General features: G+C 37.9%; 1 protein-coding gene across 1 annotated transcript; it reads right to left on the reverse strand.

The window, feature by feature from the left end:
• Positions 1-462: 462 nt before the first annotated feature.
• LOX (lysyl oxidase) lies at positions 463-15,798 on the reverse strand. The gene is made up of 7 exons (XM_003259882.3): positions 14,683-15,798; positions 14,221-14,329; positions 12,717-12,854; positions 11,324-11,480; positions 7,770-7,865; positions 7,309-7,424; positions 463-4,007 (listed from the first exon to the last, which is right to left on the reverse strand). Exons 1-7 carry the CDS (start codon positions 15,311-15,313, stop codon positions 4,001-4,003), a joined length of 1,254 nt encoding a protein of 417 aa, XP_003259930.1. The 5' UTR covers positions 15,314-15,798; the 3' UTR covers positions 463-4,000.
• Between the last annotated feature and the right edge of the window lie 679 nt (positions 15,799-16,477).

The raw sequence follows: 16,477 nt of genomic DNA on the forward strand, positions 1-16,477 counted from the left end.
GTTTGCCCTCTCATGTTACCAGATTTCAGGCTAATCTTATGCATGTTTAAATAAGGATTACTCTGATAGCAATGTGTCTCTTTATATAAATAATTTGTAGCTAGAATTAGATATATCCTCTAAATGAATGTGTGTATATGTGTGTGTTTATATCTATAGGCAGATATATTTCTTGTAAACCTTAATTAAAGCATTGTGATTGTTCTTGCAATGCCTGCTCTGTGTCCTTATAAGTAGCTGGTAATGGTGAAAAAGTTTATGTATGACAGGGTCTACTTAAAACATCAGCTAGATTTTTATCCATCATAGACAAATTTCCAGTGTGACCTAATTAAACAATTTGTTAGTACAAAAGGCAATTAAAAAAAACTACCAACCATATCCATGGCTTATAACTTTTTAACCTAAAATGAAAATCAGATTATTTATATAACAACAAATGACTACTATAGACACTTGAAATCATTTATTCAAGGCATTTTTATATAATCTTGCAATCATAGTATAGATGTATAATAAGAGAATATGAGAACACAAAGAAGAATATAAAGCCAATGTCTTAGCATTTAAAATAAGAGTTCTTCAAAAAAGTTACACATCTTAAAAATAACATTCCTGAAAAATTTGGGAGAAGCTAAAACTTCATTAAAAACCTAACACCAAATGACATGTTACTTAGTTTATAGCAAGCAGTTTTATATTAATTAAATGTTTATATAGCACAAGCTAAGATTTAATGCATTTTACATTCAGATTTAAATAACTCAGCACCATTTCAGCTTAGAGGATAAATGAAATGTTTAGTGTTTAAAAGTGGCCCAGGAATTTTGGTAGCTAAGAATGAGACTTAACTCACTGATTGAATATGTTGATTGTGAATATGAGTTCAAAAGAAAAAATATATAGAGAAAAAAGGGTACTTTTTAGTTATCAGTTAATACACTGATTAGTATCAAAACACATTATTTTTAAAACAAAATATCTCCTTACCAGGAATTCAGTCTTTTCATGCAATCTGCTAAAGATTAACTCTCAGTGCCAGGAAAATTTTAATGAATTGTATTTCTTCTAGAATCCGAATATTGGGAATGTTTATAAGTGTGACTATCCTATGAGATTTCAAAGAGAAAAAAATTACTACAAATAATGCCTAGTGAGTAATTGGATGATAGAAATTGTAAATAAAGTTATTCTATAAAAATATACAGATTTTCTGGAAACAGGCAAGTTGTATATTTATATATGTTATGCTAGCCTCAGAGGTCAAGACATCTTTAACCCAGACTGTGGTCTGAATCATTATGAGATCACTAATATGGCATATTGTAAACTGACTCATAAACTCCGAAATTATGTTCCTATTTAGTCCATTTTCTGTCTTTTTTAGTGTAAAGGCCAATCTCCTGTCAGTACTCAACATTCTTTTTATCATTTCCAGTTCCTATTTTTTTAAATGTATTTAGAGTTTGGTAAGACTGGTCTGTGTTCTTTATTTTATTAACTGATAACCTTCATCAACTAATCATTATCTTTGAATTTAGGCAGTTATTCAGAGAAAAGATTCAAAGTTCAAAATAGTTCAAAGAAGTTAAAAACTACTGAGTGTTAAATCAGTACTTGTGAGTTATTTGGGTATGTTTAGAGGTGCCATGAGGGGGATGGATGTTCAAATAAGGAATAAAGTAGTATTTTTAGCTTCCTAATTGAAAAAAATATTGTCAAAATTAACCAAATAGTAGATGTTATATTTAAAAGGCAGACATTTCAGGGATTGAACACATTTTTAATTATTAGAAATACATACATGCATATAATTAACCTTTAATTTATTTTTAAAAATAAATTATGGTCATGAAAAACAATAGTGCTTAAAATTGAAATTTTATAGACATGTAATTTTATTTCCTAAAAATGAAATGAGATGAACCTTATGGGTAATAATGGGATTTTTAATACTTATTGAGGTTATAGACAGTCTTTTTTCTGTCTCAATGCATAGCATGTGAGTACTTGGTGTATATTAGGCCTTCAACTAATGATGGATGGATAGACAGATAAAAGGCCCAATGAATTGATTGTAAATGTGTCTTCTCCTGTATATCCATGATGATATTGCCTAGTTTTTAATACAAGCTTAAGAATCAATAAAATGATGGATCTGAAATCTGTAGATGCCAGTCTGGCTCAGTATTAATACTGACAGTAGTTTTTTTGTTTTTTAAGAAAGCAAGTATATTAAAATAGCTCTATTAGAAAAGATTACAATTTGAAAGGATCATTCTACAATCTTAGAACTAAAAAGCAATTTAAGGCAAAGAGGTACATCAAAGAAGCTATTCCATAGCTCAGTTACAGCTCAAGAAAAGCTCTGTCTGTATTGTCTACTGGTAAGCTTGTGCCGTGGTGGATAAGGATCATATGTACCGCTATATCCGCTAGTTGATGACTGTCCATCTGTAGCCCCTCTAACTGTGCTATGCACCCAATGAGTGCAGAATGATTACTAGTAATTGATGTTGACTTTACAATTCTATGACATGTAATACAGGATGCCGAGGCACTTTTAAAATTCCACCTAACATGTTCTGGCACTGGAAAATCTTACTTGAGATTTTAATACTGGTTAATGTAGGAAAAATTCTGCTTAAGCACCACTAACTTAAAAGTGTAATTTCATTTTCTTGAATTTAGGAAAAAGCGAAATTCTCAAAACTCTATTATGGCACATGGTTTCACAGTTTAAAATGAAATCACAGCTGTCTCATGCAGCACAGTCCTTGGTTTTGCAGAAAGTATATTTTTCCTTTGTTCACCAACCCCTCAAGTATGTAATACTATGTGCTTTGCTAATTTAGACTATATCTCAGACACACACGCATGTGTGACTGATTCCTGAATAACCCAGGATGATGTTCCTGTGTTCTAGATAATATAAAATTTTTAGCATTCTTCTCTAACAGCTGAACATCTTTTTAAAATCTAGAAAAGTTGAAAAATCCTAAAATGTTTTTCAATTTTTTTAAGTTATTTGAGAGACAGTTGTGGTTTCGGGGGGACTCGTTTGTATGATTTTTATGTCAGCAAGAAAATTGTGTCTTTGGCAAATACTTTAATATGTTTAAATGCATATTATCTCTGGATGTATCACATCAGTCATCAAAATGACTTCCCAGTTTCACGGCTGCCTTACGTATACCAGTCCCAAGAATGGTGATATTAAGAATCCCACTTACAACATCTCTGCCTATGGGAAAGATAAAATGATAGACGGCAGCCTCAAGAAATATCAGACAGGATTGGGCAGCTCCCTTACTTAATTTGTTCCAAAACAAAAGTGGACTCAAGTCAAAATGAAATTGTGCACTTGAAAGAAAGAAAGTTATCTACTTATTTTTTAAATGTAAACATAATTTTTATATAGGGATGTAACTATCTGAGTACATGTATTGCCGTTTCTCTGCTATGTAGTAATATTTTTGACACCAATAGTAATGTGTTTGTTTCTTTCTCAGCACCAGATGTGTCCATATGTATTTAAACAGTAGGAGCATTGTTTCTAAATTCAATCTATGCTATGACATATAAAAACCCATTATTATTGTGTTGCACTAAAGTTCCAGCACTTTAGAAAAGTTTCAGTTCAAAGTCATTTTGGCTCATTCATTTAGATAATACTGACCCTTTTGCACTATAATTTCAAAAGGAACATGAGAAATTTGGATTTCTTTGAAAGAGTCAAATATGTAATTACAGAATTGAAACACTGTTAATTCACAAAGTGATGTAAATAATAAACATTAAAAATTTCCCAAGTAATGATGACTTTAAGTGTTCAAAATCCAGTTATGTGCTTTGTTATTGAAAACAGTCCAAACAAAAATTCTTTTGTTGTTTTCTGTTCTCTTTTTCAAAATACATAAATCCTACTGAAGTTAATCTATTTTTTCCCACTTCAGAACACCAGGCACTGATTTATCCATTGGGAGTTTTGCCTTGCCTTCTAATACCTAGATTAAGAAGACAAAATAAGACAAATTATTAACCTGATAATATAATGAATGAGTACAACAGACAAATTTAAAGTCAACCTTTTAAAAACTTTATGCAACAGTTTCTCTCCACCTAAGCAGCAATCATGTTGTGAAATTATGCAGTGGTATATCATTTTAATAATGGTTTGAAGAAAGTGACTATGTCAACAGCAGAGATGCCCGATGCCTACACTCTTCACATTTAGAGGCAAAGAAACCACTTCTGAAACGCTGAAGAGGACAGCAGGACTTCTGGGACCTGCAGCCCTGACCAGGGGAATTCATTCCATGGAACAAGGGTGGCATGTCCACCAAGAAGCAGAGTCAAGGCCTACGCTCCATCTTGAATTAGTCCTTCTCCAGCATGGCTTTGGATGTAGAATAATACATTAATAGGCAGAAACTGGACCAAAGCTAACCAATCAAATATTACTGTCTTTAAATGTGATCATAGATCTTCATGTAAGGAAGTAAAAATTCACTTATTCCAAATCAGAAACTATCAATTTCCAAACAGTAAATTCTGTGAGGAGAAAAAAACAAAAAAAACTTACATAGTATCTTATAACTGAAAGGAACCTCAGAGTCACCTGATCCATGTATTTTGTTTCAATGAGGAAAATGAAGGAGACAGGGTACATTAACAGCACACACCTATTTACTGGGTGGCTTTTATACATCAACAGAATGCTCTTAAATGTCTGGCAGGAAAAGCAATCAGTGAACTGATAAATGATATGTCTTCAGAGTCACACTCACTGCTGCTTACACAGCCACCAGACTGACCTGATGGCCTTAGGCAAGTTACATTTCCTGCTCAAAAAGCTTCAGCCTCCCACTGCCTCCAGAATAAATTTTAGCCTGCTCTTCAGGGCTCTCTTCCATCTGGCCCCAACTTACTTTTCCATCCTTTTTGTCCAGCTCGTAACTCCACAAAATTTATGCTTTAGCCAAACTAGAAGACTTGTTTTTCCAAACATGCCCTGCAGTTTCCTCCTGCCATGCAAGTTGCCTGTGACGTTGACTCGCCCTGGGCTTCCTTTCCTTAATGCTCCCCAGTGCATTCCTCAGACTTCAAGGCTCAATTCAAATGTATCCTAAAGTCACTCCTGAAACTCAGCCCAAAGAGACCTCTCCTCTCTCTGAACTCTGATGCCTAGGAAGGGAGGCCTGATGTGAAAGTCAAACTATTAGAAGCAAGCATTATTATCCTGGAGGTGTGGGGATTTTTCTCAAATATTCTATACTTTCCCCAATATTTCCACTCAGAATAAGTATGATATTTTATTATGATCATTAATTATGAGTAATTTCACTTTTTCATATTTTCATCTGATCTATATTGGTTATAAACATTCCAGCTTCAACCACTCTTGAAGTTTGTTACAGTCAGTAATAACTAGTAAAAAAAAAAAAAAATCAACTCTATGTGGGCGACCACATCAGGAATCCCTCTTGTACAGTCATATTACTGGAGCAATACAACAATTTTTATTTCTTCTAAATATCTAGCAATATCCAATTCAATGGATTCTACTGATTAAAAGCAAGAGACATTCTTTGCAACAGACCTCTCCAGACCTATTTCTAGTGGGAAGTCAGTAAGACATAGTTGGGAGTTACCAAACTTACAGCAAAGGTCCTTCTGATCCCACCACATTTTATTTTACCCCCCATGAAACTTCTCATATTGTGTCTCTATTACAGTTATATATGTAATTCTCTCGCTTCCCCTACTCAAAATGCCTTTACTCAAATTATTTGAGAAAGAAATTCATTAAGCAGTGAGTGAGAGGCTGCAAGGTGGCAGACCTGTACCTGATAATGGGTACACAACAGCGGACATGATACTAAATCACAGCCATCACTGAGTAGTGCAGGAGACAGACATTAAACAAAGAAATTCATAAGTAATTAACTGAAAATAGTGTAATAAGGCTACTGCAGTATAGAGATTAGTAGTCCTATTTATGTTTGCATTATTCAGTAATATCTAGTTCAGGGCATCAACAAACAGTACAAAAATGAGAGTGCAAATGAATAAATAAATGGAGAATGGATGAATTAATTAAGGAATTATAAAAATTAAGAAAAAACTAATCTGTTTATTTAAGTGCAAATTATTTTAGCTTAAATTATACTGGTATTCTGGCAGTGGGGGGCAGGGGTTAGTTATGCTATAACCAACTCCATACAATATGGGCCATAAAATCTGCCAGGTTTTCTGTGCTGTGGGCATGTTCAGAAGAATGTATGTGACTCTATTTTTTCAGTGCTATCCTTTTGCTATCATAGGCTTCATCTATCTCTAATGTTGTGACAACACTTGTAAAGCACAGTCTCTGCTTCTTTATGTATAAAGTCCTGGGTTTTTGTATCAGGCAGAAATTTCTATTAATTATGAATTTCTAGTATAGCTCTGCTATACCTGTCTGTAGGATCCAGTGGCACTGGTGGTTCTCCAGTGACAAAGCAAAGCTGATGAGTGTTGAGTATCCTTCCAATGGAAATAGTATTCTCGTTGTTGGGAAGGCATAACTCAAGTGGCATATGTAATTATAATCTAGCACCCAGCAACACTTGGGGAGGTAGTGCTTAAGGAGATGGGGCAGGACAGACAGGCATGCAGTCAAACCTACCCAACTTTCTTTCATTATTTTCATCAAAACACCTCCCTGTGAATAGATATCTTCCAATATTTCATTAAAAGAAGAGTCTCAGGAGTAGGAATATTATGAAGAAACCTCCACACACCTCAATCTTTTGCAGAGTATTTTCGTAGTATCCATGGTTCTAGAACTCAAATATATGGCATCTTGATTTGTACAGACCGGGGGGGCTATCTCTTCAGTTGCTTACTTTATGGCAGTGGTTTTCAAAATGTACTTTGAAGAACCCTAGCAATTCTTTCAGGGACTGTGAGGAAGCGGCAGGAAGCAACTAATGGGGCTTCTACAAGCTCATCCACTCTACATATTGAGCAATTTGATATGTTGGGCCTTCACAAATGCCTTCTGGATAAACACTGTAGTCTGCTTATGTCTTCTCCTGAAAACTAAGCTTCTCCTGAAAACTAAAAACCTTAGTACATTCCCCTTTGCCTTCCATTATTTAAAAAAAAAAAAAAAAAATCAGACTGCATACCATTTTCTGCCTTCGGTCTGCTTACAAGAAAGCTGCTATAGTAGTAGAAACAGATACATTCCATGTATAATGTTTGAGCATGAATAAAAATTATTTGTGACAACAACTACTTAGCTAAGCAAATAACACTTACGGTGAAATTGTGCAGCCTGAGGCATATGCATGATGTCCTGTGTAGCGAATGTCACAGCGCACAACGTTGTTGGTATAGTCAGATTCAGGAACCAGGTAGCTGGGGTTTACACTGACCTGGGCAAAACAAACAGCATTTGTGTTAGAGTTCCTCAGTATTTCTTTTTCCATAGGGCTACAATAAGGAAATTGTTAATGAGGGACTTGGCTAAATCAAGCAGGGAAGGGATTTTAACTTAAGTAAGTGATTAAACTCTGGAGACGTTATGGAAAGAGACTGCATATTTTCCCCTGAAGTTCTTTAAAATAAGACAGATTAGATTAGATTAGATTAGATTGTTTATAGATAGTTTAAGGATGTATAATTGCTTCCAATACCATGATTATTTAACATGTGAATCCAGAGAAGAGGGCCTATTGATCTGCAATATCAATACATGATATATTTTCAAAGGTCTTTACCTTTAGGATATAGTTTCCAGGTTTTACATCTGTAATATCAATCCACTGGCAGTCTATGTCTGCACCATAGGTATCATAACAGCCAGGACTCAATCCCTAAAATAAACAAAATAAAAAATTTAAAATGATGATATATGGTCAGACTATGCTAAATAATATGCTATTATTTGCAAATTAAATTTTAAGTTAGTACTTACAAGAGTCTGACATAAAACTATACTTATATTTCATCTCCCTTGAGAAGTATTTATTACTCAGCCTTATAGCACCTCCAGCTAAAAAAGATACAGGACTAATATAAGTAGTAGTACACCTCACTTCTTAAAAGTGTCATATATCACCAGAGATAAATGCAATCTGCAGGAACAAAATAGGCCTCTACCAAAGTTCTAGAATTTTAACAGTTCAGGAATAAAGGCCACATAATAATTAACTTAGCTCAAATGTCCTCTTCTCAGTGAAATCCTCCCCAGTTTCCCGTTTTGGAAATTACCTTCTTGTACTTTGAACGTCCTTGATACTTTCTATTGTGGGTAGCTTTTATAGTGTTTACCCCTTTTTGCTCTGCATTATGATCATGCTCTGTAAGAATATAGCTAACCAGAGTCTGCAAGTTCCCTAAGGGTGGAGTTTATGTTGTATCTTTGAATAACATTTATTAAATAGTATGTGGCAGGAACAATCGTAAACATTTATATATATATATGTATATATATATATATATATATATATATATATATATATATACATATATATATATATATTCAATTTTCACAACTACATGAGGTGCTATTATTATCTCCATTTTATAGATGAGAAAACTGAGGGACACTAAGATCAAATAACTTACCCAAGGGTATCCAGCGAGTAAGTGGCTAAGCTGGTTTTGAGTTTAGGTAATCAAGGTCCAGAGTCCCTGTTCTTAACTACCCCACTATACTCTCTCTCATACAGTCACTGTAATATGACATATTTTGTTGAAGGGGTAAATGCATGACTAAATTGATGAATGCCACATCACTCCACTTGCTAAAATATTCACATCAATAAGTAAATGAGTGCCTTCTACAGGCTGGGAGGAGAAAAATATAACAAATACAGTCCTTGCTTTTAAGAATGTTATAGTCTAGAGAAGTTTCCTCAGATTGGAGTCTGTAGGTATATTCTTGATTCCGTTAGTTCTTCACAAAAAGTTTTAACTTGTATTTTCATTCTAATAGTACTTTAAATTAAAAGTGCATGCTAGATTCATTTTAAGTCAATACTGCCGTTCAGTTCTAGCAACCAATATTGCTTTGCTGTTTAAGATCACTTTGGTCACCCAAGAGACATTAAAATCACCTTAGCATGCTCTACCAATGCTGGTTTAGCTGTAGCTTGATTTGGGAAGAGCAGGGGAGAATTGTGCTGTCATAGAGCACACAATAGCACAGACAGGCCAAACTTAGAAGGGTCAGTGTCGCAGCAGTGAGACTCATATTCTGTTGTTATTATCTAGATTTCTACCTTGATCCATACATCACTTAACAGTATGTTGAGTAGTAAATATAAAATGAAGAATTTTTGGTCTGATTCCAGCATACAATTCTGATTCTGGCATATAATACATACTCAATAAGTGTTAGCTATTATTTCTCCGGCTACCACAATGTTCATGACATTGTAAAGGGTTCATTGGATTAGATATCCATTTAAGATGGGTTTAAATAATGCTTCAATGCTTATCTTGCCTTCAAATAGGCAAAAGAGCTTTAAAAATGCTGAAATTGGCACTCTAGAATTCATCAGCTGGCAGAACTTAAGTATAAGCTTTGATTATTTGCACAGGCAAGCAAAAACTAGAGTTACTAAGGCAAATAAGCATTTCATGTAGGCAAAGTCAAAATATAAAAACAGATTAAATGTAGAATGTTAGGTGAGGCTCTCTAAATCAGCAATTTGAGTTTTAGCAATACATACTATTTGTTACATTAAATTAATAAGGTGAATGCAACTGTTTTAGTTTTGTATATATTTAATATGTAAATTTTTGTCTCAGAACACAGGAGTTATTAATATGTAAAAAGTATAAATCTAAAGAAGTTATACCTAGTTTTATGCTTGAATACATTTAAGCAGCATTGCAATAAACTAATCTGAGTCATCATTGGGTTATTGAGAGATTATTTTTTCCTTTAAATGAAGTCCATGTGAAAGAGACATTGGTCTAATGAAAAAATATATATATATAAATCACTCAAGGCAAGATTTGGTAAATAATGGTTAAAAAGAACACATATGGAAGATGATTAACAAGAAAGCTACCATATAAAATGAAATGGGGTCACCCCAAAGAAGGGGGGAACCAGAAGTGCTATAAGGTCTACAATCCCAGCTTCAAATATTTCAGAGTGAGCTGTCCAGAGTGCCTCTTTTTGTAAATGAGGCAAATAAACTGTAGGTCCCTTGCACAGGACTTACAGATCACTGAAAAGGGAATCTCTATACGCACACATGAATAATGTGTGGGTAAGTTACATCTCCTCTTTCTTAAGTAAGTACTGTCCTGGGGCACGTAGAAGTTAACCTTTCCCCCTCCAATTGCTATGATGTTCTAAGCTCAGAGAAAAAAGCAATGGTAACATTTAGGTCACCAAACAGCTTCCTGCCACAGCCCTGGAATTTGCTTCCCAAGATGCCAACTCCTGATCCCTTCATACCCTCAGTTATGTACATTCACTGCCCCTTGCCAAGATCTGGGCGGGAGTCAAATTATAATGTCCTTTTACAAATTAGGGTTTCATATGGAAATACTGACATAGCTTTTAACTGACAGGCATTTTCCAGTGATAAAACATACAAACTGCTTAGTTCAGCACTACTTAAAAAAAATCCATCCAAACAACATCTGACATCAATTATACTGTAGATTTAAATATATATGTGTGGAGAAAGAAATGGTGTCCTTCTGCTCTTATTTGCATTATTAAAAGAGACAACTTTTTAAAGTGTTTTTAAAGAAACTTATTTCTCCTCCATTTGCTAACCCCAACCACTATTCTATTTTCAGCGTAAAATAGAAGGAAGGAATGGTTTCACAGGTGAAAAAACAGAGAATCTCTTTTTTTACAGTTATTTACTAAGCCAGTTAAGGAACACAGAATGGGTGCATGTGTTGTCAACCATTCAGACTTTTTCAGAGAATAATTTTCTGTTCTTCATTGTGGAATGTAACAAGGACCCACACTGACCTGTGATCATGAATAGGGGCTACATGCATAACTGGAAATACTTCAAAAGTAATTTGGATCATCAAGCCATCATTTGCCTTTTCCCAGTTATTTTCCATCTTGACAACATGGACCTCAAATTGAATGCTTTATAAAAGAGAGGTGAGAGGAAAGAAAATACTAGACTCATGGGGTATATCATCTACCGTTTTCTTTGAGAACAGTCTCTGTATCCTTTTGATAAAAATGTGTGGTCTTTATGAAATGCTATTTAATGCTAACTAACGGTAGATGAGCTGTTTCTCTCTGAGGCTTGAGGTTCTGGATTTCAGGGTGCCAACATACCTGTGTGTGTGCAGTACATGCAAATCGCCTGTGGTAGCCATAGTCACAGGATGTGTCTTCAAGACAGAAACTTGCTTTGTGGCCTTCAGCCACTCTCCTCTGCGTGTTGGCATCAAGCAGGTCATAGTGGCTAAACTCATCCATACTGTGGTAATGTCTAATGTCCCATAAAACAAAAAGATAGTGGTCAGTTACATACAGAGAAAGCAATGAAGATATTAAATGACTTCCCCCATGGCTTCACAAATTTGTTTTCACATTAAAATTGAGACCAAATTTATCTTCTAAAAGAGAGATTCATGCTAGGGTTTTTTTTTTCCCCAGGACATAAATCTATCAAAATTGTAAGGTTTAACTTTGCTACTAGGACAAAAGACTTAGTTCAGTATTTTGCTTTCTTATTGTACCCCATTTTGTCTTTGAATATTAAATAGAAATGGACAATAAATTATCTGTGCCTAAGTGAAACTTGCCATGTGTTCTCTAGTGTATTCCCCTTGGCTGCCACTGCTGATGTTTCATTCCAAAAAGCAGCACGTGACTTTTTCAAGGTTTCTATGAGATCTTAAAAAACTGAGTTCTCACATATTTAAAATCATTAGTGAAAAGCAAGGGAGAACTCATGGCATGTTTTATCCACCGTTATTATTTAAATAGTACACACTTCTATTTAGAAATAAAGTATTCCTATTTTATCAGGAAATTAAGTGACTTATATCTACTTTTGTCATTTCATTAAACAGAAGGTGCTGAGCTGTTCATCTTCCCACATAAGGAAAAAACAATGAGGACTGGCTTGGATTTCAGGAAGTAAGTTTAAGGCCACACATGTGGATTTACTGAAAATAAACACCCAGGCAAGTTACTAAGGCAAATGATAGAATTACCTTATGCAAAAATCCTTAAGTTTAGGATAGAACAGGCAGCCACCTTGGGCTTGATACAGGTCTTTTAAAAGATGGAGGAAGGTCCTTCTGAGCTGATGGGGTGTATCATCTACATCTTTCTTTGAGAATGGTTTCTGAATGCTTGTGATAAAAAAATGTGTGGTCTTTATGAAATGCTATTTAATGCTAACTAACTGTAGATGATCTTGGCTGTAATGGACTTTTAAATAAATCCTATCTGTAATGCATTGGAGTAAGTTTTATTGAAGTCAATTGCTGTATCCTATCAACAGCTTTAATAAGCTGGGCTTCAGATTTTCCATTTCAAAAGATAACAGGGTCTTGTAGTAGATGGGTTATGTCAAATTACATAGAGAAAAATTCTAAATATAAGTAATAGCAATTTTCTCCCTTTAGGTAAGAAATAAGACTTGCATTTGTGATATCAAAAATCACCTGAAAAATGAAAAGCAACCCAAAAGTACTCAGGAGGCCCATTTACTTACTGATGACAACTGTGCCATTCCCAGGAATATCTTGGTCGGCTGGGTAAGAAATCTGATGTCCCTTGGTTTTTCACTCTTTGGGGAAATCTGAGCAGCACCCTGTGATCATAATCTCTGACATCTGCCCTGTATGCAGTACTGTGATTTTGAAAAAAGAAAAATTATTATATTCATAGAATATTAACTAAAGACAAAACTACAAATAAAACCTCCATTATATAGTAGTGACAATCCTCCTGCCCCAACTAGACTATCAGTTCCAAGAGTCTAGGGCATTTTGTTTATTTTGTTCATTGCTGAATCCCAGGCTCCTAGAACAGTCTTGGAGTAGTCGGACCTCAATGAATATTTGGTGAATAAGTGAACAAATAACAACTATGGAAATCCACAGATCTTAACAGTAAAAACATAATAAGCATTAAAAATCTAAATGTCAGAAGTAAACTTTATATCTAGAATCAATTCAAGTTTGGTCATATGAATGAGTGAAACTGAAGTGGAAATAATCCCCCAATAAAAAAATAATTTATAGATATTTATTACAAACTTCAAATTTAACAAAACTTTTAAAATAGTTAATGAGGTGCAAACTGAGGAAGTAACTCTAAAAGAGTATACCCAGATTTAAATTAATAATTTTGTAACTTCACTATCCCAAAACAATGGCAGTACTGTAAAAACATCATAGGGAATTCAATGGTGTGAGTGATGCAAGACTCAGGAATGAAAATGAGCTTGGATTTCTTCACTTCCTTTAGCCTGACAATTATAAAGGGTCAAAGTGGAAGAAATGTACAAATAAACATCACTGTGTTCCTCCGAATATATTTAGTGCGTCTATATGTTCAGATGGCATTGATGACCTTATTTTACACTTTAAATTTTTGATTAAATTTTTATTAAAACATCTTTTGCTCCCTCTGCTGTTTCCCAGAAGTAAACTCAGAGAACCCCAATCCCAGAGTTACTATTTTATTTTAGAACAGTGGAAAAACAAAGCTCTTGCTCACGGTCTTTTTCTGGCTGATTATACCAAAACAACCAAGTTCATCGTGGTCTCAAACAAAAGAGGAAAACTTAGTCTTTACCAATAAGGCTACGATGGCAAATTTGCCCCCAGTCTCTTAAGGGGGTATTAACACACCCTTCCATTACAATAAATTTTTTGAATTACTGTATAGTTGTTTTATGAAAGGTGATTGGAACAATTGACTCCCAAGTTTAAGTATCTTGGAAAAAGAGCATGAGACTTTCAGTCTCCAGGATAAGGGTCTCCTCCACCTCTCTGATTCCTGCTGCGGTTTGAGACAGAACCCACAGAAATCTTCAAAATATTAACTCTCCGTCCAGGTCAGCATGCCCAGGAGGTCACGTCCCACTTTTCCCAGCTCTTGTCCCACTTCCTAACACTTGTCTGCGCGAAACCGTAGCAGTCAGAACCAGGCACCAGAGCGCCCCCTGAAGGAAGACCGGGGAGCGGGGCCTCAGACATCTCAGCCCGTACCTGGCCAGACAGTTTTCCTCCGCCGCGCATCTCAGGTTGTACATGGACATCTTCTGCACGTACGTGGACGCCTGGATGTAGTAGGGGTCGGCCACCAGGTCTGGGAGACCTAAACGTCAGCAGGCGACGGGCGCAGCAGTGAAACAACCCGGCGCCCCCCGCTCCAACTCCCTACCCCTCTAGGTCCCTTACTCCTCACCCTTCGCCCACCGGGACTGCAGAGTGGAGCGGAGGGCAGCAAGAGAACTGGGGACGCCTGGGACTGCAAAGCAATGTGAAAAGGAAGCAGGAGGGGCCAGACGCGCGGTTTGCACTAGATTCCAGGGCTGCCACTGCAGGCGCGTGGGGGAGGGATCGGATCTGCGAGGACCGGGGCCCGCCGCGCCCAGGCAGCCACGTCGAGAAGCCACATAGCTGAGGTCCAGGTGCACGGGTGCTTCCAGCGGACTTGGGGGTACTTACCGTACTGGAAGTAGCCAGTGCCGTATCCGGGCCGGTACCTGCCCCCAGGTCTGGGCCTTTCATAAGTATCGTAGTAGTTGTAATAAGGGTTGTCGTCAGAGTACTTGTAGGGGTTGTACGGGTCGTCACCCACCATGCCGTCCACGCGGCTGGGCGGCTGCAGGTTACTGAGCGCAGGGACATCTCCCGGCGCTGTCTGGTTCTCCGCGCGTGAGGCGCCAGCTTCGCGGGCTCTAGATGTCGAGTAGCCAGCTTGGAACCAGTGGCGGACGGTGGGCCTGGGGCGGCCGGCGGTGACTCCAGATGAGCCGGCCGTCCGCGCTCGCGCCGCGGCGGTGCGGTTGTCGCGGATCAGCAGGATCGGAGTGCGGGGCTGCTGGGCGGAGGCGTTGGCTGCACCAGGGACGGCGGCGCCCGGGTCCCGGCGGCGCTGAGGCTGGTACTGTGAGCCCAGGCTCAGCAAGCTGAACACCTGCCCGTTGTTCTCCCATTGGATCTGCTGGCGCCAGGCGCCCGGAGCCGCCGGCGGCTCGCGTGGGGGCTGCTGTTGGCCGGCGGCGGGCGGGGCGCAGTGCACTAGCGCGCAGAGCTGCAAAGGCCCGAGCAGGAGCACGGTCCAGGCGAAGCGCATCACTCCTTTTGCCAGATTGACCCCGCTCGAGGAGGACGTGGCTCAGAGAAAATAAAAACGGGGCTCAAATCACGTGAGGGAAGGAGAAACCTTTAACCAAGGAGGCGAGCGGAGCACGGGTATCTCAGTCTCCACCAAGCAATGCCAAGGGTGGGATTCAGACCCTTCCCCAGTCAAGGCGGCTGCTCGGACGTGGCACCCTTCCCTTTCCCCTTTCTCAGTCCTGGAAGGCAACGGGGAGCAGCGCGGCAGTCCCGGAGAGCGGGCAGTGTCTGGAGTGAAGGAAGGAGGGGAGATTTTAAACTTTCTGGCACGTTTGCAAAGTTACACAAGCCGTTCTGGCCCGGCCGCCCCTCAGCTATTTGTTCACGTAATGCGATTGGAAACGTGCAAGGCGGACAGCTCCTCGCCTCTGCCCCTCCCTCTCTCCCCTCCCTGCCCTCCTCCCCCCAGACACGTTGCACAGGGAGCGTTAAGGGGAAAGAACAAAACGGAACACACATCCTGAGACACACTGGCTTAATCTGGGGCGAACATGCAGGAATTTCAAAAAACTCAGACAGGCGAAGGCAGCCAGGCCATGGGGCGACGCCAAAATATGCACGAAGAAAAATGCTATTAGGTCACCAGCCCTTGAGAGGCGGGAAGTCGGGAGGTTGGGAGGGTGCTGGGGGCAAGAGGGGGGCGGGGGAGGATTGTGACTAAAGTTTATCCATAAAAGAGTTAACCAGACGCATTTCCCAACGCACACTCACTCGCTTTTATGGGAAGCACCCTCAGCAAATAAACCCCAGGATATCAAATTTTGTTTTTCTGTGTGTAGGTAATATGAGAAATGGGTTACAAATTTATTTCCTACAGTGAATATTTTAATAACCAAAAGTGAAATTGTACAGGGAACAAAGCCAGCTAACGCTGCAGCGATGAATAAACCTGTCTCTTTTTCAAAATGCCGGCCCGATTTGTACTTTGAGTAGAAGTGGAGAACCATCTTTCATCTCCATAGTGTCTACAAGGAAGATTCATTAAAGACTAGAACAAGTCTCCATGAGAAAACACTCAGAAGGCATCTTCACATACGCATTTTATAAGACATTTTTCTCCTTCATCTTATAAAGAAGTTTGACTTTGGATTTAAAAAAAAAAATTAAATCACCTCTGTTA

The sequence above is a fragment of the Nomascus leucogenys genome, chromosome 2, assembly GCF_006542625.1.
Source record: "Nomascus leucogenys isolate Asia chromosome 2, Asia_NLE_v1, whole genome shotgun sequence".
Taxonomy (NCBI): Eukaryota; Metazoa; Chordata; class Mammalia; order Primates; family Hylobatidae; genus Nomascus; species Nomascus leucogenys.